Here is a 27877-nt window from a genome sequence, read left to right as displayed (position 1 = left end):
CACTCTGCATCTGACAGTCATTGAGTTTTAATGGGAGCTGTGCTTGTGGAGTGACTCTCTCCAGGCCTGAACAACCTTGGTGGGAGGCTGTGAGGGGAGGGGTAGGCAAAGGAATCACTAAGTAGGCCCCACAGAACACTTGGGGAAATTCTGCCACTAGCAATGGCAAAATGTTTCCTTTCCCTTGCTGCTGGGATGGATTATCAAGTCTCATGGCATCATCTGTTTATATCTGTGGTGATGACTGCAAATCTGTGACTCCACCCTTGCCCACGTTCTCTCTCTCTCTCTCTTCCCCACCTCCCCACCCTTCATACAGAATCCGTTCTGCTACTGTCTCTGAGACATCTTGTCCTGGTTATCTCACTCTTTATTGGTATTGCTTCTCAAACTCAGAAACCTCTGGTCAATTTCCCAACGGCCATGAAAAAAGAACCCCCCCACCCCCCCCCAAACCCAACTATCCAAAAATGTTTGTTCTCCCACATCCAAGTATGGGCCGTGTAAAAGCAAAGCTTCAAAGGAACATTGGACTGAAGTTCAGCCCCTCCTGAACCTGTAACAGTTTTGAAGTCCAATACTCATGACCAGACATATCTAGAAACAGGTGCTGTATTCTACAAGAAAGCTAGGATTCCTCCGTGTTCTACAGCATTCAGTTTTAGCCTTGACTGCTCGTGACATCTTTGACTTGAAAATTGTGGCACCCTCTTATTGGGAAAAATTACTTATTTTAATAAACATGTTAGCACCCAAATTTTCTGGTGCTTAGAGACCTATCATCATAATAGTTTCTAGTTCCATAGCAGCTTCCATCCAAGGATTTCAGAGCTAATGATTAGGGCAAGTAGTATTATCTTCGATTTACAGATAGGAAACCTTAGTCACAGAGAAATGAAGTGGCTTGCCAAAGTCACACAGGAAGACTGCCAAACAGGAGCTGTTACCCAGATGTCCATGGAGCCAGATGTCCATCCACCCTGTTCCTGATGTCCATGGAGCCAGAAGGCCATCCACCCTGTACTCTCCTGACAGCTAGTAATGAAAACCAGCTTTACAGATGGAGAGATTAAAAAAAGAATTGTAGCAAGATAAAAGTTCAAAAATGTTCATATAATTTTAAAGATTACTTATCTATAAAACATTGCATACACAAAGTACACGATGGCGTTTGGCGGTGCAAAGCTTTTCTTGGCATGAATTTGGGATAATTCTCTTGCTGGGCATTTATACCAAGCTCAGTAGTGTAGCATCTGAGGGTTTATATGCGGTCAGTAGAGAGAATGCTTACTGAGCTCACAGCGGCATTGTTCGTACAGTGCTTTCAACGATGTACTGCTATATGAGTGTTAGGTGTTGTTATGTTTCCGCCATTAATCAGGATATGGTGCCGGGAGCCCTCACTGGAAATGTTTTCTACCTATTTCTCATTTTTGTTCTGTGTAAACCCTGATATAACCAGTGCCATGCGGGTGTGTGGTGCATCACACAGCAAATAAAGACTCTGAGGCTGCTAAGGTCCCTTTGCCTAGCCACAATCCACCTAGCAGGCCATTAGAAGGCAGGCCAGGTTGGAGAATTCTTCAGGCTGCTCTGGCTCAATCTGAGGGCTTGGCCTGAGATTGGGGGAAGCAAAAAGGTGATTTAGGACTGGTCTACACTTTACAAGGTAGGTCAACATAGCTACGTTGCTCAAGGTATAGAAAATCCACCCCCCTGAAGGCCTTAGCTATGCTGACCTGAGCCCCGGTATAAATGAAGCTTGGTCGATGGAAAAACCCTGTCTGTTGCTGTAAGAAGAGTCCATGCCATGGTGCTTCAGAGGCATAGCTACAGCATTGTGTAGACACGGCTTTCCAGACACTTTTACCCTCTCTCTCCCAGCTGTGCTAGGCATGTTAAGCCTGTTTGTCATTACCCCAAAGGCCTTTCACTCTGAATTGAGCACGATAAAAAGGGAATATAAGAGAGAGAAAAAGAGGAAACTGGATGGGGGGAAGGAAGGAGGAATACACTGAATAAGGGAGATGAGGGAGTTTGTAACTCCCCAAATTAGTCTCCGTCTTGTGCTGTTCTCAGGAATATGTATAAAGTGAAAAAAAAAGAATGATCAAGGCACTAATTTAGTTCATTGACACTAGTAGATACTGGACCACTGATCTTGAATCTTTGAAAGAATAAGAATATTAATAAGAGATGAACCATTTAAAAAGCCATTGTGATTATATATCTGAATCTTAAGCAGAACAATGTTTAATTGGCCCAATCCTGCTCTCGCAGAAGTCAGTGGCAAAACTGAAGTCAGAATTGTGTCCATATATTATAATGTTATTTTCCTGGTTTTAGTTTGACAAGTTGAACCTCTCTTTTCCACAGCTTATTAGTTTTTTTTTAAATGTCTGTATCTTTTTAACAAGCTAATATTAAGTCATGACAAAACTTTAATAAAGTTTGGCTTGAGCTAATACATCTAGCCGTACAAGGGGTTACTACAAACACACACAGATTTAAAAGATATTAAAGAGATGTGATCTTGCCCTTTCCTTACATTTTAATAATGTTAGATCTGGGTTTAGATAGCTCTTTGGAAAGAGAAGAGAATGCTCCCAAAGCATTTGTATATGGGGTGGCTTGTTTGTGCATTTTATTTCGTTTTAATATACATTTACACATTTATTAGTTATTGGTATTTTAAAAAGTAATTTATTGGCATTTAAAATAAAAACTAAAGTAAAATAACCATCATATCATTCCTTTAGGAAGTTTTCATTGCCTTTCTTTAAGTCACATCGTTTGTAATTAGTAAATTCTCTCTTACATCTCTTTTCATCTCAGAGGATCCCAAAACTCTTTTCCTAATGGCTAAAATGCAGCTGTCTGTGGTTATATCGTCAGTCCAGTAAAATGCCCATGGCTGGCCCATGTTAGCTGACTCATGCTCATGGGGTGTGGGCTGCAGGGCTATAAAACTGCAGCATAGATGTTCGGACTTGGTCTGGATGTCCCGAATGTCTACACTGCCCTATTCCGGACATCTACACCCCACAGCCTGAGCCCCGCAAGTCGGAGTTAGCTGACTTGGGCTAGCTGTGTGTGTTTTAACTGAGGTGTAGACAAATCACACAGCTCTAAAAGTGCGGAAGCAGCTCATGGAAGACCAGTCAAGATGGCAGAGCCACTCTAAAGTCTGCAAAACCCAGCAATCTGGCCACCTAAATCAACAAGGAATTGCATTGTACTTGGCCACAGTAATGGGATAATAAGTGTTCAGAAATCAAAATGTCTCTGTAACCTCCCTAGACCAACTAATTGAAAATGTAGACAAATTTCATCCCTCTATCATCTGTTAGTATGCGAAAGAAACTCCTGATTCTTTTTTAGCCATTACTGCCATTCACAGGTATAAATTATGTGGAATATGTATGACCTATAACATCCCATGAGCTGCTGTTTTCTCTAAATATTTTGTTTTACCCTAGTCCTTCTGTGAAATTAGAACAGTATTGCACCAATATAGTGGTCATCATTCTTGAGTGGACCTACTCCAGACGTAAGTAAACACTGACTTTGCCCACTGTATGGGGGGAGTGATGGTCTTTCATACCAACATGAAGACACTAGAACTAATGGCTCGGTAGTGAAGAAACTAAGCATTCTGGGTGTAGGCAATGTGCCTGGTTAACTGGCACACACTCTCTACCTTTGGAAAGAGATTCTGATTTTGCAGAAATTACTCTGTGTAAATGATGTATGGTATCTGCATCTCATATATAGAAATCTGGAGCAACCTGTCCTCATATCCCCCCTTGTTTATCGGTAAATAGTAGTTATTTACCTATTTTTATTTATTTTTGGCCCAAGCTGGCTTCTTATATAAAATACTTGTCACCTACTACTCAGAAAAATATCTGCTATATGTCCACTCTAACATTATTCTGTGTATATTTGATTGCTGTGGAAGATTTAGAGGAGAAATTAGATTTTGTCTTATTTCTCCTCAAAACCTTCCACTGCCATCAAAGTCCTAAGTGCCAAAATCTTTGATGTAATTTGATTAATGCTTCTGTAAGATGATGCATGTAATTAATACAATTGTTTGAAAGTGGTATATACAAGATGGATCAACAAATATTTACAGGTTTAAAAAAATCTGTTATGTATTCCAATTATACATTCAAAGCAATGGAAATAAAACACTAACTATTCCGTTACATAATATCTGTTCTGATTCTGCTGTAAAATTCATCACGCTCATTGACGAAATGACAGGAGTTGCCTAGCTCATCAGGAGGTCAGTGTTACCTCCTTTTGAAAATGGTTTACATGCTTTAGAAGTGGTAAGTATTTTTTGTTAATAGAAGCAGTCCTTCTTTTGAAGCTGCCCTCAATTGACAGCCACAGGGTGAAGTCATTACATTTAATAGAAGCCACTACTTCTTCAATGAAGATATATGGAGTACATATAACACATGCTATAGTAATTACAAAAAGATCCCAGGCAACCATTATACAAACCATTGCCTTCATCAAATTCTAACTCATTCTTCATTACTACCTGGGGAGTTGGCTTCCAGGAAATGCCATGCTTGGCACCATCATAATCAAAAATAAATACTAAATGTCTTCTAACACTACTCACAGCCTAGCTGGAGATAAAACTACAGCATCATCCACATTCTTAGACAATTTAATTCTACATGCCATTAATAGATCCTGGGAGCGTTAAGTTAAGCCCGAGATGTAATTGGAAAAGGTACGTTCTTATTTTAATACTATATAAAATAAAGTCCCCTTGCTCTCTTACAGCTAAAAGAGAAAGTTAGCATTAGAGGGACACTGAATCATTTGTTTTTAAAGAAACAAGATCCAACTCTGAGGTGTTAATTATACTTTTTTGATGAATTAGAATATTAATCTCTATACACAACTTGTGTGTCAACTCCTGAAGTCTTTTCTCAAGTATGACTTTAACTGATCTCAGTTGTCAATGGAGGTCTTGTCTCAGGAAGGATGTCAGGATTCTTACTCATTTCGCAAATATCAGATCTTTCCTGTTTTCAACAGAATTGAGATTAATGTGGCTCTTTTTGCTTTCATTACTTCCTTCGTTGATGTAATCAGTTGCAGCATTGCCAACACTTGCAGTTTATCACAAGTCTTGTGATATTTAGTGTTTTTTATTAAAATCCCAGCTCCTGGAGTCATGTTATATGGAAATATCATCTGCCTTTTTTTTTTAAATTAAGTTTTTAGACCTCCTGGCTGCCGAGAAAAGCTAGAAAATGTGAACCATAAATGCTCTTGCCCCAGAAGGTAAATAAAAGGAATCTAAAGTTTTGAGTCTGACCCATGATTTTTGAATGATTAGGATTGGTAATATACTGCAGTTGGGTGAGTCTAGTTCTGTGATTATGATTCTTTATGTAAATCAGCCTTTATGGTACTCGAAGTTACAGGAAATTGGAATTACTATATGTATTGTGAGTAACTTTTTCTGCTGTCTTTTTTTTTTTTTTCCTGTGACAAACCATTTTTGTTGTTTTTTTCTGGAAATATACCATTAAAAATCCCAGAACATCATTATTTTAGATTTTAGCAGAAATTTCAAATTGCACTGACCTAAATTCTGATTTCAACCGCCAGTTGAAGCTAATGGGTTTACTCTAGATCAGGGGTGGCCACCTGTGGCTCCAGAGCAACATGCGGCTCTTCAGAAATTAAGATGTGGCTCCTTGTGTAGGCACCGACTCTGGGGCTGGAGCTACAGGTGTCAACTTTCCAGTGTGTGTGTGGGTGCTCACTGTTCAACCCCTGCCTCTGCCATAGGCCCTGTCCTGCCCTGCCCTGCCATCCCTTTCCACGCCCACCCCTGAGCCTGCCATGTCCTGTCTCCTTCCCCTTCTCCCCCCTCCCGTCCCCAAGCCTCCTGCACACCATGAAACAGCTGATCAGGAGGTACGGGGATGGAGGGGAGGGCACTGATTGGTGGGGCTGCTGGTGGGTGGGAGATGCTGGGGGGGGGCTGCTGACGTATTATTGGCAACGTACATTGGTAAATTCTGGCTCCTTCTTTGGCTCAGGTTGGCCACCCCTGCTGTAGATACAAAACAGAGTAACGTAGGGCCTGACCCAAAACCCACAGATGTCAGTGGAAAGATTCCAATTGACTTGAGGGCGCTTTGGATCAAGCCATTAGAACAGAATATGGCCCAGTTAATTTTTAAGTTCTGTGTATTCAGTGTAGGTATACATTTATGTTTTTATAGGTCCTTTTGGGGAAAATTCTAATTGAGGTTGTGTGAAAGCAGCACTAATTAAAAACATTTCAGTTATTGAAGTGACTGACTTCAGGTAAAAGTAGAGTTGATCATTTTAGGACTAATTAGAAATCCATGTCTTAAACGATTTAGTTACCATTCCAACATTTAGCATGCGTCACTGTGATGAAAGAGGGAGATCTAAATGGTCAGGCTTTAGCACTGCTGAGACGTAGTTTCGCTATATTCAATTTTAAAAAAAAAAGTTGTGGCAGAGTTTCTCCATTTCATAGAGAAGTCTCCAATTGGTGGGTGTTTAACATCAACATGTTGAAGTTTTCTGTTCTTTTATTGGTGCCTAGGTGGTATTAGTACAGTTGAACTCTTTCTCAAGATTATTGCTAATAATCAGCCCTGATTATTATCTTTCTATACCACACTGTAGAAAAGGGCATAATTTCTAAGAAATAAAGCAAATCCCATTGACGTCTGCCCCAACACAAAGTTACAAACTGGTTGAATGATCGTTCAGAATGTATTTACTTTGTGTTCACTGATGCTTCTGTGGCACTCACCACCTTAGGTTATGTCTACGCTATGCTGGGTACCTGGGGTGTTTAAAATCCTAGACAGCGCTAGGTTGATGGAAGAATTCTTCCGTTGACTCAGCCGTCACCTCTTGGGGAGCTGGGATTAAATACAGTGATGGGAGAACCCTTCCTCTTGCGGTAGTGAGTGTCTACAGTGAAGCCGTGCCGCTGCAGTGGTTTAAGTGAGCTACAAATTCAGAACAATTCCAGTGTGTACAGTGATCCAGCAAACGCTTCAGTGGGAGTATTCGCATGAGCTATATTTTGAACGTTTTGACCCTTAGCGTTCAAGGGCCAACTCCTTGGTCTTCCTTCTGTGTTTCCCTTTTATTCCTTGTTCAGCAACTCCCAAGGAAGTCACTGAACTTGGTAAAAATGATGGAACTTTGTCAGGATTTGGCCCCAGGTGAATCATCTGGGTTTAAAAAAAATTAATATAATATGTGTTTGAAATATTCTTTTTAATTCGCAAAACATTCCATTATTATACTGTTACAAATTCCTGTTAACCATTTTGAAGACTACCTGTTTCTTTGCTTACAGATCTGTTCACAGGTGGGAACAGATGGCTCAGTCAGGATCTAGAAGTGTGTGCCAATGGGTTGGCCTCTCCAATATCAGGCAGTGAGAGACATAGGTTGGATAAGGTGGCTGGCCAAACAGCAGGAATTGCCTGATGGTAACAGAGCTGACAACCCATACTTGACCTGTGGCCCACTCTTAAACTCTGTCTACAATAGGAAATGTACCTGTTGCTGAGAACAGTTGTCAGAAACAGGGGCAATGGAACCATAGGTCAAACCACAAACTTAGACAGGACAATCCATGTTTAGCACCATGTGAGAGGCCCATGGTTGGCAATGCCTATTGTCAAGGATCGATACATTTCCAAGTGCAGATAAGCTCTACTAGGGATAGTCTCAGTGAACTTGTTCAGAATACTAACAAAGAGCTTAATTTAAAGTGGGCGTCTCTCTGTCTGCAATTTACCTCCTTGTGTTTATGGGCAGCCATTAAAACAAAATGGAAAATAAAATGACCACTGGGGAGTCATACATGCTCAAGTATCAGAGCTTTGCTAAATCATCTGGTGTTCTGGACCTTGTTCCTGGGAGCAATGTTTTTCATCGCTTCCATTAGCTACGGGAGCAAGCAAATTTAAAAATAACCTGATGAAAGGGCACATTTATGAAAGAGGCAATTATTTGACTGTAATTGCTACAAGAGAGCCTGGATAGTGCTTTGAAATCTTGAAAATGTATTATGATTCTGAAAGGGCTCTCAAAATTCAGCCATGTGATTCTCACCATCACTTATAACACAGGGCTCACATAAAAGCCGCTCATGGTTAGTACAATATACTCAGAGTTCTAAGTTCCAGTATAGAAACTACATTCTGAACTCTCTCCACCCACTCACCCCCCGTTTTATCATATTGGTATATTTAAGGCTCAAATAAACTTGACTTTAAAATATGATTATACAAAAATATGAGCGCTTTCTTCCTATAAAGATCTAGCAATGGTTGCAATATTTGCCTAGCAAGGTGCATTTACAGCCTGACTAAATAATGGGCCTCAATAAGAAAGGAGCGAGAAATGTTTACAGGAGTTGCATTGATGTGCCGCCATTTTAGTGAGAGGCTTGCACAAATATTTTCCCCCTTTAGGCCATGATCCTGCAGTGGAATTTACTCAGGTAGACTGCAGCATGTGCACAGAGCCCCATTGACTTCAGTGGGACTTTATGTAATGTAAGGGTCTGTCTGCATAGACCCGACTGCAGGATTGGGGATGTTGTCTGTGAGAGCCTTGTTTACCCAAAGAGTAGGGAGAGGAAAGCTGTGTGTGCTTGGAGAGAGGTGCAGACGTAAGGAATATAATCATTTGTTTTCCAAAATAAATGAAAAATGCTTAACAAAGGAATAAAGAAATGCCACTGGGGAAACAAGACTGAATTAAGCTATAGTTTTCTAGAGATGTCTATAATTTTTTCCTGAAAACTATGGGTATGTCAACACTGCAATGTAAGCCCCGGGTTAGTAGAAATTGAGTTAACAGACTCTGTGTTTGTTGACTGAGGGCTTGAGCATCTACGCTCATTTGTAACTCCAGGTCAGGAATTATTGAATCTTAGATCCCAGCTTGGGGCTCCAGCTTCTACGCTGCATTATGTGGGGCCAAGTCCAACTACCTGTATTCCAAACTTCCTAGCACCCTCCCAAAATCTGGCTGCTCTAGCCCTTCGTTCATGGTGCAGCGTGGGAAAACTTGACTGCCCACCAAGCTTTGTGCAAATGACAAAGAAAGTTGACCCGTGAGATTAAGGAATACTTTGGTCAGTCTCCAAGTGCACAAGTCCAGTAGGACTTCATCTACAGTGCAAAACACTAGGGCTTGAACCCTGAATCCTGGCTTGACTCAGCCCCGGACCTTCCACCCCATGTGCTCCTGGGACTTTGGATCCAAGCCCTGGTTTTATCACGATTTATGTTTAGATGGAAACAGGGGTCAGGCTTGAGCCTGAGTTCATACCCTGGGCTTACATGACAGTGTAGATACACCCTTAATTGAGTATATTGATGGTATAGCACAGAGTTTAGCTCGTGTGATTTGAAGAGGCAGGCATGGGATGACAAGCTTATGGGAGTGAGCCGCCTCCATAAATGCTTATTCCAAAGATAAATAAGAATTTTCAGTAGTATTGTTATGATAGATGAACAGGGATAAGCCACATCTAGAAAATGTGATTTAACTGTGTCCGGAGAGGGGGTGAGGTTCATTAGGAATCCTGCCAGCCTTCCTTTCAGATTGGGTGGCACAATATTGACCAGAGGCTCACAGGAGCCCTAAGGAGTCCCCTCCGACACTTAAGCGTGGCCTGTGGAATTAATGTAGAATATTGCCCCACTCCCCAAAGGTGGACAGTGTGTGTTTTATATTAACTAAAACCTTTCCTCCTCTGGTACAGTTCTGCCTTGCCTTTTGTGGCCAAAGAAAGAAAAGGTCAGGATTTTTGCAATTGATTTCATGATTATTGCAGTGAAGTTTATTATAGAGGAAAACAAAAGTCTGATACTGCTGTTTTGAAGATGGTTTCTTTGTTTTGTTTTTGACTGAAGCTTGTAAGTGCTCCTGAGGTAAATCAAGAGGTGCTTTATTTCCTATGGCCCAGAGTGTGGCATCGGGGATAAATGAGTCTTAAAAGGGAGGGAGATAGTAAAACCATAGTTAGGCATCTTAGCGCCTGGGGCAAGCGAGCACATTTGACGCATGGTGGGGGGGGACGGGACATGCGGGGTCATGTGCCCCCCGCCAGATTTCTGCCTCCCATTTAGTATAGAGGTTTTCCAAATGTGGGGCGTGCCTCCCCGTTTGAAAACCATCACCTCTTGCCAGGAGCTAACGGATCGGAAGCTGGTGTCAGCTGCCCGGCCTGCTCAGGCCCCTGGCTCTCTGCACTCTTGGAGACGGGGCATTGGCTGGCTGCCAGTGAAGCCCTTCCTGCCCTGCTCCCCGAGCCAGGCTGCCTCTGCACATCCAGGCTGTCTGGGAAGCACACAGGTGCGCAGAGGTAGCCTGGCTCAGGGAACAGGGCTGGGAGGGCTGCTAGGCAGCCAGCCAGCACCCCGGATCCCACAGGGCAGTGAGCCAGTAGCCTGAGCAGGCCGGGTGTCTCCCACCAGCTTCCAATCCGCTGGCTAGAGGGGTGCACCCCACAGTTTGAAAACCTCCGTGCAAAATGGAAGGCAGAAATCTAGGGGGGGCAGGTGACCCTGCATGCCCCCCACAGTCTGCCCCATTTTTCCACTCTCACAGCTTTGAGCCCTGGGCAGCTGCTTGCCTTGCCCTGCCCTGGTTACAGCCCTGGAAGATAGCCCAAGAGGCATTTGACTGCAGAGTTTGTGAAGGTGACTCTAGTTGTGTCCCTACCGGCACTGATCGAATCCCAGTATGTATTTTATTTGAATGCTTTTCCTGTAGGTGCGAAAGGTATGCAATGGTGCTGTACTCATTTACTCAGAAAACATTTTTATTAAAAATAAAGAGTGAGAGAATTTTATTTTAATCTTTTTTTTTTAAACTGCTGTATTTTGTTTCAGGATGGGTGTTTGAAGTCCTTGAAAATACCCTTTGGCTGCCTGTAGAGCTAGTTCCTAAATTCCCTAATTCTCTCAGTCAAGTCTCAGAGGTTTGGATTGTTATTAAATGTCTTAATGTATAGTTCTTAATACTAATCGTGATGAATATATATGCAATCAAATAAAATGTTGGAACATCACGGTGAAATTGTATATTTATAGTTCATTTATAATAATTTGAACTACTCAGGAACTGATTGGGAGAAATCAGGTATTTAAAAACGAGGTCTAAGGGGGTGCATTTATCTCTTTGGTAAATGTTAAGGCTGTGAAGTTTAGGAGGAAGAGGAGGATTATGGGAGCAGTGAGAGGTTTGTTGAGACCAAGTAAAGCTTTTGTTGAGGCAAAGAACTATTTCTTCACCTCCTGCGCAGCTGCCACAGTATATGGCTTAAAAATCTTATTTGTTGTAATCAGTCTGACTTCCACTACTGGTATTCTAGCCATCTTCTACTCACTCTTCCTCTATCACAGGTCATCTGTAAACATTATTGACCTGATAGGGAGTGGCGCTGATGGGGAGATCGGTGCGGTGTTAAATAACAACAAGGACAAGTCACTAACACAGAGATCTGGATCTCTTTGATCGGCTGGGATTCATGCAAGGTCATACAAATAGGAAGAAAGACTATAGCCCCTACTTAGAAGAAAGGGAACTATATTTTGAAAAGCGGCAACTCTGAGAAGAACTTAGGGGTCATTATAGGCTATGTCTACACAATGAGCAAGGGTGTGATTCCCAATTGCCACACACATACTCATTTTGCTAGCAGGAGTATAAATAGTAGTGTAGCCACGGTAGCAGAGGCAGTGGGTCAAGTACAAACCCACCTGAACCTCACGGGTGTATACTCAGCACAGCTAGGCCATGCCACCACTTCTGTCCATGCTAACATGGCTACGCTGCTATTTATACTCGTGCTAATGCTCATCAAGTCAGCACAGATACATATACACGAGCTAGGAATCACAGCCCGCGATCATAGTGTAGATGTCGCCATAAATACCCCACATGTTACGTGGGTATATTAAAAGAGGTGCATTGAGCAGGTGACGGGAGGTGATACAGCAATAGGGAGACCATTACTGAAAGACTCTGTCCAATTCTGGTCTCCACACTTTAAACTTGTTGTTAAAAGTCTTGAGAGGGGTCAGGGAATTTTTACAAGAAAGATTTGTAGCCTGAAAAATATGCCTTACAGCAAGAGACTAAAGCGGTCAATTTGTTTAGTTGATCTATGAGGAAGTTACAAGACAACTTGATCATGTAGTGCAAGTACCTAAATGGGGAGAAAATATCAGACACTACAGAACTCTCTTTAATAGAGCTATCATTCAAGGGCTGGAAGCTGAACACAGCAAAGATCAAATGGAAATAAGATGCACATATTAACTAGTAAGGATAGTTAATCATTGGAACTGCTTGTCTGGTGAGGTGGTAAATTCTCCTTTACTGTAAGTCTTATATCAAGACTGAGTGTCTTTCTAAAAGACATGCTTTAGTTCAACCAGAAGCTACTGGGCTCATTGCAAGAATCACTGGGCGAAATTTTCTGGTTTATGTTATGCAGGAGGTCAGACTAACTTACCATAATAGACTTTGTGGGCGTAACAATCTGTGAATCTATGGAGAGGGCATTTAAGGGTCTCTATGTCACTGGTGGAGGATAAGAAATTGTAAAACGGTCTTCCCAGCCCATTGATAGTCTGATAGTGGAACAATATTCTTCCTCGCAGTCCCTAAGAGCAGGGTTTCATGTCTCATGATACAGAACACAGAATAGAGCAGCCTGCACCCATAGCGACTTGAGCTCCTGGCAGCATATATTTTGGGGAGAATCACCTGGCCTGTATTTTGAGTGACAGCCTTTATCTGGTGCCTACCTCCCTGCTTCTAAAAAGCTTTGGCTTGTTATGCAAGGATCATACTGTGTGATACCGCTGTAAGATCTTGTATCATGAATAAAACAGTGAGAGGGCACGGGATGAGATTCCTTTAAAAATAAGCACTATCCTGTACTTTGCATCCAGTTGCCCTTTAGTTCATTGCAATGCAGATGGTCACCCTAATATGAAGCCTGTAATATAACCCATCAGGGGGGTTACAGTCATTTGGGAAGCTCTTGTGGCTGGTTCCTGAGTTAGCTTTCTAGGACCAGCGCCAGGATTTCTAAGTGGAGAGCTCTGGACTCCACTCCCTTTTGTGGTTTGCCAGAGCTCTGATCTAGTGGGTATCAGAGCACAATGCAAAACATATGTATTCAGTTCTGTTTATTTTCTTTGCCTTTTATTTTATATTTTGTGTTTTGGTTGTTTCTTGCAGACAAAATGACAACAAGTTTGCTGATAGCAGCTGGTGTGTTACTTACGCTACACACTGTGGGTAGATTTACATATGTTATTTCTTTTAACTTCTATAAATATGCTCCTAGTTGTTACCATGAGCAGCAATCTACAAGTCAGTAACAGAAATTAAATACCTAAATGACTCCAGCTTGGTTGTAGTTTTATACTATACTGTTAACAAAATCAAGCCTTGCTTGTTTTGAAAACAATTTTCTGAAACTCATTGTGTATAGTTTTGAAGTTACAATGAATGCCGAGTTTTCTTAGTCTGTAAGCTGCACTGGATGTGATTTTCATATTATTGATAAAAGGGGTGTGACAGATATGGCAATTTTCTGCAATATCTTTGGGGGATCTTACTGTATTAAGTTTATAGAAAGGAGCATAAACTCTGGCAAGTCAATTGTAAAAGAGTAATTAGGCAGGCCAAAAGAGCAAGTAGCAAAAGACAAAAAGTAACAGCAGTTTTTTAAAAGTACGTTGGAAGTAGGAAGCCTGCCAAATAATCTGTGGGACCACTGGATGATTGAGGTGCTACAGGAAGAAAAGGCCATTGCGGAGAAGCTGTATAAGTTCTTTGCATTAGTCTTCTAGTGCAGAGGACATGAGGGAGATTCCTACCCTTGAGCCATTCTTTGTAGGTGACAAATCTGAGCAACTGTCCCAGATTAAGGTGACAGTAGAGGAGTTTTTGGAACAAATTGATAAACTAAACAGGAATAAGTCACCACAACCAGATGATATTCACCAAGAGTTCTGAAGGCACTCAAATATGAAATTGCAGAACTGCTCACTGTGGTGTATAACCTATTGCTTAAATCAGCTTCTGTACCAGATGACTGGAGAATATCTAATGTGATGCCAATTTTTTAAAAAGGCTCCAGGGGCAGTCCTGGCAAGTCCTGATAAGCCTAACTTCAGTACAAGGTAAATTTGGTTGAAACTATAGTAAATAACAGAATTATCAGACACATAGATGAACATGATTTGTTGGGGAAGTGTCAACAGGGCTTTTGTAAAGGGAAGTCATGTCTCACCAGTCTAGTATCATTTTTGAAGGGGATCAACAACCATGTGGACAAGGGTGATCCAGTGGATATAGTGTACTTGGACTTTCAGAAAGTCTTTGATAAGCTCCCTCACCTAAGGCTTTTAAGCAAAGTAAGCTGCCAAGGGATACGAGGGAAGGTCCTCTCATGGATCAGGTTTCAGAGTAACAGCCGTGTTAGTCTGTATTCGCAAAAAGAAAAGGAGTACTTGTGGCACCTTAGAGACTAACCAATTTATTTTAGCATAAGCTTTCGTGAGCTACAGCTCACTTCATCGGATGCATACTGTGGAAAATACAGAAGATGTTTTTATACCCACAAACCATGAAAAAATGGGTGTTTATCACTACAAAAGGTTTTCTCTCCCCCCACCCCACTCTCCTGCTCGTAATAGCTTATCTAAAGTGATCACTCTCCTTACAATGTGTCTGATAATCAAGGTGGGCCATTTCCAGCACAAATCCAGGTTTTCTCCCCACCCCACCCCACCCACAAACCCACTCTCCTGTTGGCAACAGCTTATCTAAAGTGATCACTCTCTTTACAATGTGTATGATAATCAAGGTGGGCTATTTCCAGCACAAAACCTGGATTTGTGCTGGAAATGGCCCACCTTGATTATCATACACATTGTAAAGAGAGTGATCACTTTAGATAAGCTATTACCAGCAGGAGAGTGGGGTGGGGGGAGAGAAAACCTTTTGTAGTGATAAACACCCATTTTTTTCATGGTTTCTGTGTATAAAAACATCTTCTGTATTTTCCACAGTATGCATCCGATGAAGTGAGCTGTAGCTCATGAAAGCTTATGCTCAAATAAATTGGTTAGTCTCTAAGGTGCCACAAGTACTCCTTTTCTTCTCATGCATCAGTTACTGGTTAAAAGACTGGGGGGGGGGAAGGATAGGAATAAGTGGTCAGTTTTTGTAATGGAGAGAGGTAAATAGTGGTGTCCCTCAGGGGTCTGTATTGAAACCAGTGCAGTTCAACATATTCATAAATGAGCTTGAAAAAGGGGTAAACAGTGAGGTGGCAGAGTTTGGAGATGATACAAAATTACTCAAGATAAAAGCAGACTGTGAAGAGTAACAAAGGGATCTCACAAAATGGGTATATGGGTAACATGTAAATACACACACACACACACACACACACACGGTATTACCTCACCCATGTTGTCTCTGGGCATCAAGATGGCAGATGAATTTCAATGTTGATAAATGCAAAGTAATGCATACTGGAAAGCATAATCCCAACTACACATACAAAATGATGGGGTCTAAATTAGCTATTACCACTCAAGAAAGAGATCTTGGCATCATGTGGATGTTCTCTGAAAACATCTGCTCACTGTGCAGCGGCAGTCAAAACCACTAAGAGAATGCTAGGAACCATTAGGAATTGGGTAGATAATAAGACAGTAAATAGCCTATTGTCACTATATAAAGCTGTAGTATGCCCACAGCTTGAATATTGCGCGCAGTCCTGGTCACCCTGTCATGAAAAAGATATATTAGAAATGGAAGAGGTACAAAGAAGGGCAACAAATACTATTAGGGGTATGGAACACCTTCCATATGAGGGGAGATTTAAAAGACTGGGACTATGCAGCTTTGAAAAGAGGCAACTAAGGGGGGATGTGATGGAGGTCTATAAAATCATGAATGGTTTGGAGAAAGTGACGAAGGAAGTGTTATGTACTCCTTCACATAACATACAAACCAGGGGTTACCCAATGAAATTAATAGGCAGCAGGTTTAAAACAAACATGAAGAAGTACTTCACACAACGGACAGTCAACCCCCATGGAACTCGTTGCCAGCGGATGTTGCAGAGGCCAAAATTATAATTGGATTCAAAAGTTCATGGAGGACAGGCCATCTGTGACTATTAGCCAAGATGGTCAGGGATGCAACCCCATGCTAGAAGTGCCCCTAAGCCTCTGGTTGCTAGATGCTGGGACTGGATGATGGGGGATGGATCATTTGATGATTGTCCTATTCTGTTAATTCCCTTTGAAGCATCGAGTATTGGCCACTGTTGGAAGACAGAATACTGGGCTAGATGGACCATTGGCCTGATGTGGTATTGTAGGCCAGGGGTTACATGTAATTCCATGGAGGACAATGACCACAGCCCCTCCAAGAATTAAGAACAGTGGGGAGCATTAGACAAATTGTGATGTAGTTATTACGCAGTCCTGCCTTGAGTTCAGGGGACTGGACTAGATGACCCTTCCAGTCCTACACTTCTATTATTCTTTTTGATCCAGCAAATGGACAGGGACCCTCTGTCCAAGGCCAGGGAGGGCAGTTCTTCCTGGGAATGCTTGGAAGGTCTTTGCCTTGCTGAGGCCCCATAATACTGATTTTTACCTATAGGTAAGCTTTTAGCACATGTATAGGAACTTCTATTGTTTTTAATGTTTTCTCTGTAATGCTTTCACCTTAAGAATGAATATACTTACTTAGAAAGAGCTGTGTGATAACTTATTACTGCTGGCAATTATGCTGTTCATAGCCTTCAAAGAGTAAGCTAAGTGCAGATGCTGGCCTGTTTAGGCAGTCTGGCTTGCTGGGATATCACAGTGTAGACAGGGAACTGTGCAGCCTGAATAAACCCTGGTCAGGAGGGAGAGGCAGACATGTCTCCACCCAAAAGAGGTGATGACTGAGAGCCTAGAGTAGATGCCCTTGGTGGATCATGGAGCAGGTATACTGGTGCTGTCAACCTGGACTGTGACAAGGGTCTCTAATTTGCAATTTTCTGATAGTGAGCAAAAAAGGCTGCTCCCCATTAATGGAACTGGGGAGAGGCTGAAATTGTAAATGTAATTGTAAATAATAATAAGGGAATAATACTACTATGGTGCCTCTCATGCAAGGATCTCCAAATCTTGTACAGCCCCCTGAGGTGCGCATCATTCCCATGGCGGAGTGGTATACTGCGTGCAGAGAGATTAGACGACTTGCACAGGGTCACAGAAGAAGCTTGTGTAAGAGCACAAGTAGAATCCGTGTGCCCTACCACCCGGCCCTGTGCTTTATTCACAAGGCCGTCCTTTGTCCTCTCTTTTGAAGAAACGATATTATTATTTATAGCCACTAATTCTTTTTATTGGAGAATAGAGTGACCATTGTTTTACGCATTTGTGCAAATGGAAGCATTTTCAGCTGAAGTGGAGAATTAATGTTCATGATGTTATATATCACTGTCCAATTACATTTGTGATAGTAACAGTACCTAAATTGAACTCATATGTTCAGAAGGTCTGGCTGGTTTCATGTAGGCTGTTGATCTATGTATTTTGATATATATTTCAACAACTGTTTGACAAAAGGCAGGAGGTAAAAAGACTAATAGCATAAAAATGCAGGGTTGTTTTTCTCCCCATAATAAGGCAGTTTTTTAGTGGAAAATTTATCAGAAGTATCTGTTCTTGAAAACAATCTTGGGCAAAGTCTCCTAATAGTGCCATTTGAGGCCGTTTGTTCTTTTGTTAGGAAATTTTATGATAAGAGCGAGCAAGAAGATATCAGTCCTTCATTTTGGGAACACTTATGTCTGTTCTGAAGTTAAAGATACAATCAAATAAAAGTTGAAATTCAGAGCATTCTTTCTGCCTAATGGAAGCCGTGTTCTCATTCTGGTTGACAGTGTATTAGTCTGCTGTTTAGAATTCTGTAATGCACAAACACTGCAAAGGAGTTTTCCATAACACTGATTACACAGCCTATAGTAACACTTCTCCCAAGTCTTACATAAGCGTCTCGCTATGCTCATTTAGGCAAGATTGTTGCTTGCCCAGTGTGCCTGCATTGGGGAAAAGGGGCGCCCCTCATGAGCCCATCGCATGGATGGAAGGACAGTCTCCATGAGTCACTATTCCATCCCCCATGCAAAAGAGTGGAGAATAGATAGACAAGTGTGTAGAATGGGCTGGGCCTTGACTCTCCTCCCCTCACTGTGGCTGCCAGTGTGCAGTTGAGCCAGCCCAGACATAGACAATATTGTCTCCTTAGAGCAAGGGGAATCTAGAGACTGAATTGTGCCTCTCGGAGTCTGGGCTACTCGTGGAGTAGTATGGCTTTGCACTGCCTCTTACTCAGGGCAGATTGCATTTGTCACAGTCTTACCATTACAGGTTAGCCTTAATCACAAAGGGCTCATCCTGCTCCCAGAAGGCATTTCATCTGTGTAAGAAGTGCAGAATCAGGACTAAAATTGTATCATGTAGGCTCAATTGTGACTTGGCTACACACCCATCCAGGGTGGGTTACCTGGACCTTGCATCTGGTTGTGCAGGAATAAATAAGGCTACTTGGACGCCTCCTGCCTGGAACAGGTGTTTGCAGAGTGGGCAGGGCATTGGCAGAGCCTTGGTGCACTATACATTCACTGGCTGTCTCACCTAGGAAGCAGTGTACTGCTGATACAGGCTAGCAGCATATTATGACCACCTGCGAGCGAGAAGGAAGCATGGGAAGAGTGGTGTCTTGGGCGCGTCTGAGCTCAAGGCCTCCTGGAATTACTTCTGGGATGGGGGTGCTTGTACAGCACCCCTTGCGGAGCGCAGTGCCTAAATCTCAGTCTGGACCAAAGATTTTAAATTGGAGCCTTGATAATGACTAACAGCCAGATTCTGCCATCTTTCCTCACAGCTTGTAGTATTTTACGACAAACAGTCCTACTTAAATCAGCTGGAGCTTCTCACAGAATGGGGTACGAGGCAGCATGAGTAAAAAAGTGTCCAGCCCCTAAGGTTTTAAATACATCCCTCCCCTCAGGTGTATTGACTTCAAAAACAATGAAATTACAGAATGCCGGATTATAATCTAGTTTTCACCTATGAGATATGTGATTTTTTTTATAGGATAAAATATTGTGATTGAATCCAGAAGCAGCCATGCTAATACGTGGTTTCAAAAAATTAAATTGTTGATTCCCTTGGGTCAGAGAGATTCCCAACCTTCCACACTAATTCAACATGCATTATTGTGAATACAAGAGTTTCCCACCCACCAGTTTACTGGAACTATCAGGATATTGTGCATCCCAGAGTACACTTGTAAGCAGGCAAGTCACTGCCAAATTGGACATAGCAATTTGTACGTTAGATGCTGTCAATTCAGTATTTGACAGAGTATTAAATGGTATGTGATGGGACTATTTGCACAGCGATGCAATATGAGTAAAGCATGTTTGGGTATTGTATCCTGCTCAGACTATGTTGGTTTTTAAAAAACATTGTGTAAATTAAAATGGACTTTGTACCCTGATGTTTTAGTTGCATCCTGAATTAATAGTGGCTGCTAGTCCACGTGTCGTTCAACTTGTACAAAAATCCACAGTAGTGGTAGATAAACCTCCTTCCGTTCCCTATACTCCCCTACAGATTCTCTTCTGTGAATCATTACCTGCATAATATACCTGCATATTTTATATAAATATAGATAATATGAGATGCGTATAAAATATTGCTGAAAAGAGCTGGTTTTGTGTGTAGAGTAAATGGCTTTTGAAATATAAAATCCAGAATAAAAATGTAAAAGCATTTTGCCTTTTAGTATGTGATTCTGCTATAGCACTTACCTTTCAGTGAAATGCTTGCATATATTACCAGCTGTGCTAATGAATGTTACTTAGGTGTACATTAATCTGTAGCTAATTAAACTCTTGCATTGATTTGAGCAGGTATTTAAATTGATTAATGATTAGGGCCCTACCAAAATCAGGGTCCGTTTTGGTCCATTTCACAGACATAGGATTTTTTAAATCGTACGTGTCACGATTTCAGCTATTTAAATCTGAAATGTCACAGTATTGTAATCGTAGGGGTCCTGACACAAAAAGGAGTTTGTGGGGCGGGTTGCAAGATTATTGCAGGGGGGTTGCAGTGCTGCTCCCTTACTTCTGCGCTGCTGCTGGAGAGCGGCGGCTGCTGGCCGGGAGCCCAGCTCTGAAGCCAGAGCTGCTGCCAGCAGCAGCGCAGTAGTGAGGATGGCCCGGTAGGGTGTTGCCACCCTTACTTCTGCGCTGCTGCCTGCAGGCTGGGCCCTCAGTCAGCAGCCGCCACTTTCCTGCCGCCCAGCTCTGAGGCATTGCCACCCTTGCTTCCGCGCTGCTGCTGACGGGGTGCTGCTTTCAGAGCTGGGCGCCCGGCCAATAGCCACCGCTCTCCAACCGCCCAGCTCTGAAGGCATTACAGATGAAAGGGAGGCAATATCGCCCCCCCCCCCAAATAACCTTGCAACCGCCCTGAAAATCCCTTTTGCGTCAGGACCCCCAATTTGAGAAACATTGGTTTTCCGTGTGAAATCTGTATAGTATAGGGTAAAAGCACACCTAACACCAGATTTCACAGGCGGGGGGACCAGATTTCACAGTCCGTGATGTGGTTTTTTATTGCCGTGAATTTGGTAGGGCCCTATTAATGGTACAATCTGCAGCAGTCTTTCAGATAATTGTCATGTTCAGTCACTCTTTAAAACATTTTTCAGTCATATTGTACTTTTAAAATTATATTTTTATCAAAGATAAACTAATTTTATGTGAGGGAAACTCTTTATCTGAAAACCCAGTATTGTGTTTTTATAAACTGTTTTGTTGCAAGGAAAGCCAGCTGTTTGTCCCCAACAGTCTATGCAGCCTTCCTTATAGAACGCAACAATTGAACTATGCTGTTTCTTTCTGTTTCATTTCAGGTTTTTCATACATAATCATGGCAAAACCGTATGAATTTAACTGGCAGAAGTCAGTCCCTTCCTTTATGCAAGATGGAGCTGTGTTTGACAGATACGAAGAGGTAAGGGGCCAGTTGGATAATGTTCCTCTCCCTTTCCCTGCCTTTTCTAGATGTGGCAAATGTTACAAAAATATTTCTTTTTTTTTTAAGGTTTTACACAAATAAAAGTTTCAAACAGAAAATCTACATGAAGGTAGAACATAAATGTTAACACTTTGTTACAATACAATTTCTTGCTGCCAAAAAAGCCTCTTTAAAATACATTTTGTAATGGCTGATTTAATCCTTTGATTTGAAAATAATCCCAGAGTAAGAGAAACATTTTGATTTAAATCCCTTCTATCTGTAACATACATGCAGCTCTCTGTTGTAGGGAGTCATCATAGTATAGTACCCAAAGCACCTTACCAAAAAAAAATGCACTCTGTCCTATTTTTAAACTTACTATTTTTGGAATGCGTGCTCCTACTTGTAAAAATAGACTAAGAACCTACATGCTGTATGGAAAAATAGAAGATCACGAAAACATTTACACTGTAAATCAAAGACACTATTTGAAATCAAGGGTGGTTTTATCTCCTTTAGTCAATCGACCTATGCTTTATCTGGAATATGATTAATATGATCCTGCTTTCAGCCGCACTTTAATCCAGGTCTGTTGAAGGAAAGGAAAGTGGGACATAACATTTGATATAAGCTTCCAGAATAAAAGGCAGAGACCTTTGCCTTATATTCAACATCAATTTGCCTATGAAAATAGTTTTACTAAGGTTTGTTTTTAATCTTTTTTTTATTTGCCTGAAAATCTCTAAGTTAAAGGTATTTTGAGAAATGCCTTCAGGGATATTATGCTTTCCTGTAATCTCTTGAAGTGAACAAAAAGTATTTGTATCATAGTCATCTGCCAAGATAGACCTAGCTTTCTTATCCCCCACTTTCAGTGCTGGATTAGATAAACTAATAGAAAACATGTTTGGTAAATGTTGCCCTTTGAAAGAAGGATCTTAAATTGTTTATTTTTCATTCTGTAAATGCTGTTTTGAATAATTTAGCATATGCTAAATAATTGAGCTCAGCTGATCCAATGGAATGTATGTGGTTTTGCTTTCAAGAATGTTTAATAATGGTCACCCCATTATGAACATTGTTTTCGCTTGCATAGTACAAGATAAAGTAAAAGATTCCTGGCTGTCCTGGGTTGGTTATTCAGTCTCTTCTAAAGGCAGGCAAACATTTTCTAAGTACAAGTTATAGTCCAGTTGGCCTAACTTTGGCACCTGGAAAGATACCGGACTAAATTATTAAACAGTTTGTAAGTACCTAGAGGATAATATGGTTATAAAGAATAGTGATCTTGGATTTGTCAAGAACAAATCATGCCAGACTAACCTAATTTCCTTCTTTGACGGGATTTCTGGCCTAGGGAATAGGGAGGAAACAGTAGATGTGATATATGTTGATTATAGAAAGACTTTTGATACTGTCCCACATGTCGTTCTCATAAGCAAACTAGGGAAATGTGGTCTAGATTAAATTACTATAAAATGGGTACACAACTAGTTGAAAGACCATACTCAAAGAATAGTTATCAGTGGTTCCCCATGAAACTGGGCTGGCATATCCAGTGGGGTCCTACAAAGGTCAGTCCTAGGTCCGGTGCTATTCAGCATTTTCATTGATGACTTGGATAATGGACTGATGAGTATGCTTATGAAAAATGTGGATAACACCAAGCTGAGAGGGGTTGCAAGCACTTTGAGGACAGGATTAGAATTCAAAATGACTGTGGTATGTTGGAGAATTGGTCTGAATTCAACAAGATGAAATTTAGTAAAGACAAGTGCAAAGTACTTCACTTAGGAAGGAAAAATCAAATGCACAACTACAAAATAAGGATAACTAGCTAAATGGTGATACTGCTGAAAAGGATCTGGGGGTTATAGTGGATCACAAATTGTTGACTCAATTCCATATTCAAAGTGATGCAGTTGCGAAAAAGGCTGATATGATTCTGGGATGTATTAACAGGAGTGTCATACATAAGACATGGGAGGTAATTGTCCCACTCTACTTGGTATTGGTGAGGCCTCAGCTGAAGACGTGTGTACAATTCTGAGTGCCACACTTTAGGAAAGCTGTGGGCAAATTGGAGAGTGTCCAGAGGAGAGCTGCATAAGTGATAAAAGCTTTAGAAAACCTGATTTACAAGTAATGTTTAAAAACCTGTTCATGTTTAGTCTTGAGAAAAGAAGACTGAAGGGGGACTGGATAACAGTCTTCAGATTTGTTAAGGATTGTTTAAAAGAGGATGGTGATCAATTGTTCTGAAGGTAGGAGAAGAACTAATGGGCTTAATATGCAGCAAGGGAGTTTTAGTTCAATATTCGATAACTATAGAGGTAGTTAAGTTCTGCAACAAGCTTCCAAGGGAGGTTGTGGAATCCCCATCATGGGAGGTTTTTAAGAACAACTTAGACAACCCCTTGTCATGGATGGTCTAAGGCAGGGGTTCTCACAACAAATTTTTTGGTGGCCTCAGAGTGCGGCCACCAACTCTTGCTGGTGGCTGCTCTGACCATTTTTCCTAAAATACTTAATTAACTTTAGGAAAATCAAATAAATATGCACATATACATGCCCAAATCATTGTAATTTATCTATGTAGGGTTTGTTTGTTTTTTCAGACTCAATAATAAAAATAACGTACAGTTGTCTCTATTCGACCTAAACAGACGAGAAACACAAATAAGGCGCTTTGAACGTTCTTGTCCTTTTTCTTGTTTGTTTTGGGGTTGTTGTTTTTTTTAAGACTTGCTAGCTATTAGGAAGTCTGTTGTGAAAAGCGATATTTGTATGTTTGTTAATATCACTTTTCACAGCAGACTTACTCAGCCCTGGCAAGCTCGGGGACAAATTAATCCCTGGATGGGGAGGTGGGTACAGAGGCAGTGGGGGCATAGGCGATGGGGCACTGGGGGAGGCAGCGGGGACCAGAGTTGGTGGTGGGGGTGAGCTCAGGCCAGAGCCTGCCTCCAGGCAGCCAGAGAACAGAGCCCAAAGCCCCACACCCAGGGGACAGAGCCCGGGGACAGAGCCCGAAGCCCTGTGTCTGGAGTCTGCCACCCACCACCCCAGGGCTGAAGCCCAACCTCACAGCCCCCGGGAAGGTGGGGAACTCGCTGACTGCCTGCTCCTCCAGCTTGTGTCTCCCCAGAGGAGGGAGGGGCCCAACCACTGCTGGTGGCCCCTGGGGACAGGCCACTGCTTTGCCAACTCCCCACATAACTGCCCGGGAAGCTGTGGCTGCAAGAAAAGCCCCTGGTGGCCGCCTTTGAGAAATGCTGGTCGAAGGTTCCTGCCTCAGCGCAGGAGCTGGATCTGATGACCTCTCGCTGTCCCATCCAGCCCTACACTTCTATGATTCTAAGATGCAAGAAGTAGCTGAGTGCAGCTGAATTTTGGAAGAAGTCACCAGTCCAAAGCAACCTTGAAATAAAAGGCACCAGTGCCAGTTATGTGGCATATTTAAGTTCACCTCTGTTTAGTGGCTAGAGCCAGGGCTGCATTTTTACAGCACGAACCGTGTGAACGGTACAGTGTTTAACATTGGAACAGGTTTCAGAGGCAGTGGATCTCTTCAGGATGGGAAAAGTACTGAGCTTTATATTAATTGCTAGTAATTTCATCTACCTAATCAATGTTGACATTTGGGAATGGAATTAGGCATTGCCGTTGTATGTATAAATCAGATTTTATTAAGTACTGTGCTGCATTCACGGCGTTTTGAATCATATGCTCTTCTTTTTACACTGACTGCTAGCAGGGGTCCTACCTGCCTTATTTGAAGCAGAAAACATGCGGTGTTCTGTATCCGTATTGTTTGCTGTAAGTATTGTATGGTAAATTTACCCAGTTTTGCTACAGAACACTTGTAAGCTCATCTGCGTGGTAGCCCAGCCCCTTTGATGATATCATCAAGTTTGTGGTTGGTTGGGATAGTATTATTTATTTAATAGAATTACAGTAATGCCTAGATATCCTAACGAGGTTTGTGCTAGGCATTGTACATACCCATAGCAAGAGCCCTCCTGCAAAGGATTTATAATCTTAGTTTGGGATTTTCGAAAGAGCCTAAGGGATTTAGGCACCCAGCTCCCATTGAACTTCTATATTGAACTTCCAGCCTAAACAGGCAAAGCAGAGATTCACAGCAGAGACCCAGTGAAGTGACTGGTCCAAGTTTACATAGCAGGTCAGCGGCAGAGCTGCGAATAGGGGACAGCTCCTGAGTCTGAGAGCAGTGTCCTAACTACTAGACCACACTGCCTCCCAAGGAAGCAATATTCACAAAATGGAATTTCACTGGGGGACTAGAAGGTCTCGAACGAAGTCTGGATCACTGTGCTAGAGGTATACATCAGCGAGAGGAATTACAGGCCACATGGGATATGCTTCCTTTCTCTTTGAGCCAGGCAGTACCACACCTGAATGTTGGAAAGGCTTTTAGGGAATATCTTAGTGGAGAAGGTTGATGGTCAAAGGTTAGCAATGGTATTGGACTGTGTAATGTCTAGAATTTGTGGTAGCTGGTGTTTCCCTCACTGTATTAGAAGAAAAACTGGAGAAGCAATTAGTTAATGGAACCAGTGCACGCTAAGTAGTGGACGTTGGACTGAGTGCAGCTTATGTGGCCATCTTTGTAGGAAAAGTTATTTTTATACTGAGAGCTTTTAGTCACATGGGGGTGCAACAAGCAATGAAACATGTCCCCATTTTCTTGGCATTGACCTTGCTTATTGAGGAGACCCTCTATTCCAGGGTTTCTGAACCTGAGTCGGGACCCAAAATCGGGTTGTTGGAACGTTTCAAAGGGTCGCGTGGCGGCTCCTGTCCCACGGGGCTGGCTGGGGTTCACCTCCGTGCTCCAGGCGCTGCAAGCTCGGGGTCCCAGCGCCGCTCGGGTTCCGCCCAGCTGTTATGATGCCAGAGTTGGGTGAGTGGCACTGCAACCCCCTGAGCCACCTCACAACTCCACCCACGCAAATTTGGTCCATTGGGGAGGGGCCTATACCTGAGTGGTGCTGCAACCCAGGAGGTTGCAACTCCCGGCGCGGAGAGCCATATCCAGCCAGCCCCACAGCACAGGAGCTGCCAGCGTGAGGTAAGTGCCAGACAGGACTCAGCCTCTCCAGGGGGCAAGATCAGACCAAAACCACCCCAGGGCCCCCACCCCCAGATTATTTTCTGGGTCACGACAGGCTATAAACATTTACAAATGGGTCCTGCCCTGAACCCAAAATGGTTGAGAACCACTGCTCTATTCCAGGCAGATTTTAAAAGGTTCTCCCTTTAACAGGTGGCTAGCTGGAGTTTTTATAGACGCAGCTTTACAGGGATACCCGTGAGCTATAAAACTAGTGATTCTGGGATGTTTGCAGCTGGTATATTTTATGAAGTGCAAGGATTAAGAAAAAGGCAGTAAGCTGTGAGGTGTGGACTAGCAGCCTGGCTATAGGAGAGGGCACAGGAAGTGCCTCGTATCCAGTTCTGACTCAGTCTCTGAATCTACGGCAAATTCTAACTCTTCTCTCTGTTTCCCTATCTGTAAAATGAAGATAATTGTTTCCTACCTCACAGTGATGCCGCAGAAATTAATATTTGCGAAGTGCTTTGAAGCTGAAAAGTGCTGTATGTACTCAGTGCTATTATTTAAGAGGCAGATGCTCTTCGATTCTGAATGTGTTCTGGGTCAAGGGAACGAAGTAGTAGGCAGGTCTGGCAGCTTTGTGGCCCATCCTGCAGCAAAACTCTTATTAACTTACATGGGTGTTCCTTGCATGGAGGGCTTGTGGGATGGTGCTAACTGAATCAGAGAAGTTAGAAATCCTCCTGTCCGCATGATCCTTTTGTGTGGGAAATGTCCCAAACCACATGAAGTGCTGCCCTCTGTCCGTCACAGCATCTCTGCTCCCTACACACATGCTTGCCGTTTGTTATAAAGTAATCTTTTTTAATTAAAAAAAGATTGGCCTGGGCTGGACTTTTTGTTCCCTTTAAAAATGACTGATTCTGCACAGTGGGATGTTTCCTTACCTTTTAGTTTTACCTCTAACATTAAAATAGTTTGAGGGGTTGTGTGTACTTTTTTAGTTTTTGTGTTTTTAGTAATGCTGACCTGACTGCTCTTTTTTTTTTCAGTCTAATCTCTGGTTTTCTATTCCTTCCGAACTGCTTTATATACTATCTCCCCTGCCAGACTAACACTTTGCAATATATTTTTGTGTGTACTTTCTAGAAGTTCTTCTGTGAGGGTTCAGCTTTTGCGAAAGCACTTCCCCAAAAGTCATTGCAAAATGTGGTGGTTTGACCCCGAGCAGTTGCCAATTCTTGCAAGCCTCACAATATTTGGTGAGGTTGTTTCTGGAAGCCTGTGATTAGGTGAGAAAATCAGCTTTCATTTAGAAAGAGAAGTTTCTAGCCCTTGTGGCTGTTGAGAAAGGCCTGAAAATGAGAACGGAGTCTGCTGTAATGTCTCAGAAACCAGAAGTCAAATAAAAAAGGTTCTAATATTTATTATTTTTAAAAATCTCATGATTTCTGGGGATTGACTCCTTATTTTTGAATGCTTGGGACTGGCAATACTGCAAGGCAGTTGGGGAAAAGGTAAAGGATCTTTAGTTTTGAGCAACAAATGATTGCCTGACAATATTTTGTCAACATCACCAAAATATTTTGTTGTGTTTCCCTTT

The 27877-nt window shown here is 42.1% G+C and overlaps 1 protein-coding gene across 18 annotated transcripts in view; it reads left to right on the top strand.

The window, feature by feature from the left end:
* Window positions 1-27877, top strand: part of PLCB4 (phospholipase C beta 4) — a 326044-nt gene that overhangs the window by 172088 nt on the left and 126079 nt on the right. For all 18 annotated transcript variants that reach the window (XM_073339656.2, XM_073339654.2, XM_073339639.2 and 15 more), the window contains one exon: window positions 21088-21188. In XM_073339656.2, coding sequence (XP_073195757.1) covers window positions 21105-21188 — 84 coding nt within the window. In that variant the 5' untranslated portion in view covers window positions 21088-21104. The remainder of the gene's footprint in view (window positions 1-21087; window positions 21189-27877) is intronic.

Source organism: Lepidochelys kempii, chromosome 3, assembly GCF_965140285.1.
Source record: "Lepidochelys kempii isolate rLepKem1 chromosome 3, rLepKem1.hap1, whole genome shotgun sequence".
Lineage (NCBI taxonomy): Eukaryota > Metazoa > Chordata > Testudines > Cheloniidae > Lepidochelys > Lepidochelys kempii.
Note: the sequence above shows the minus strand (reverse complement) of the source record. Positions and strands in the feature narration are given on the sequence as shown.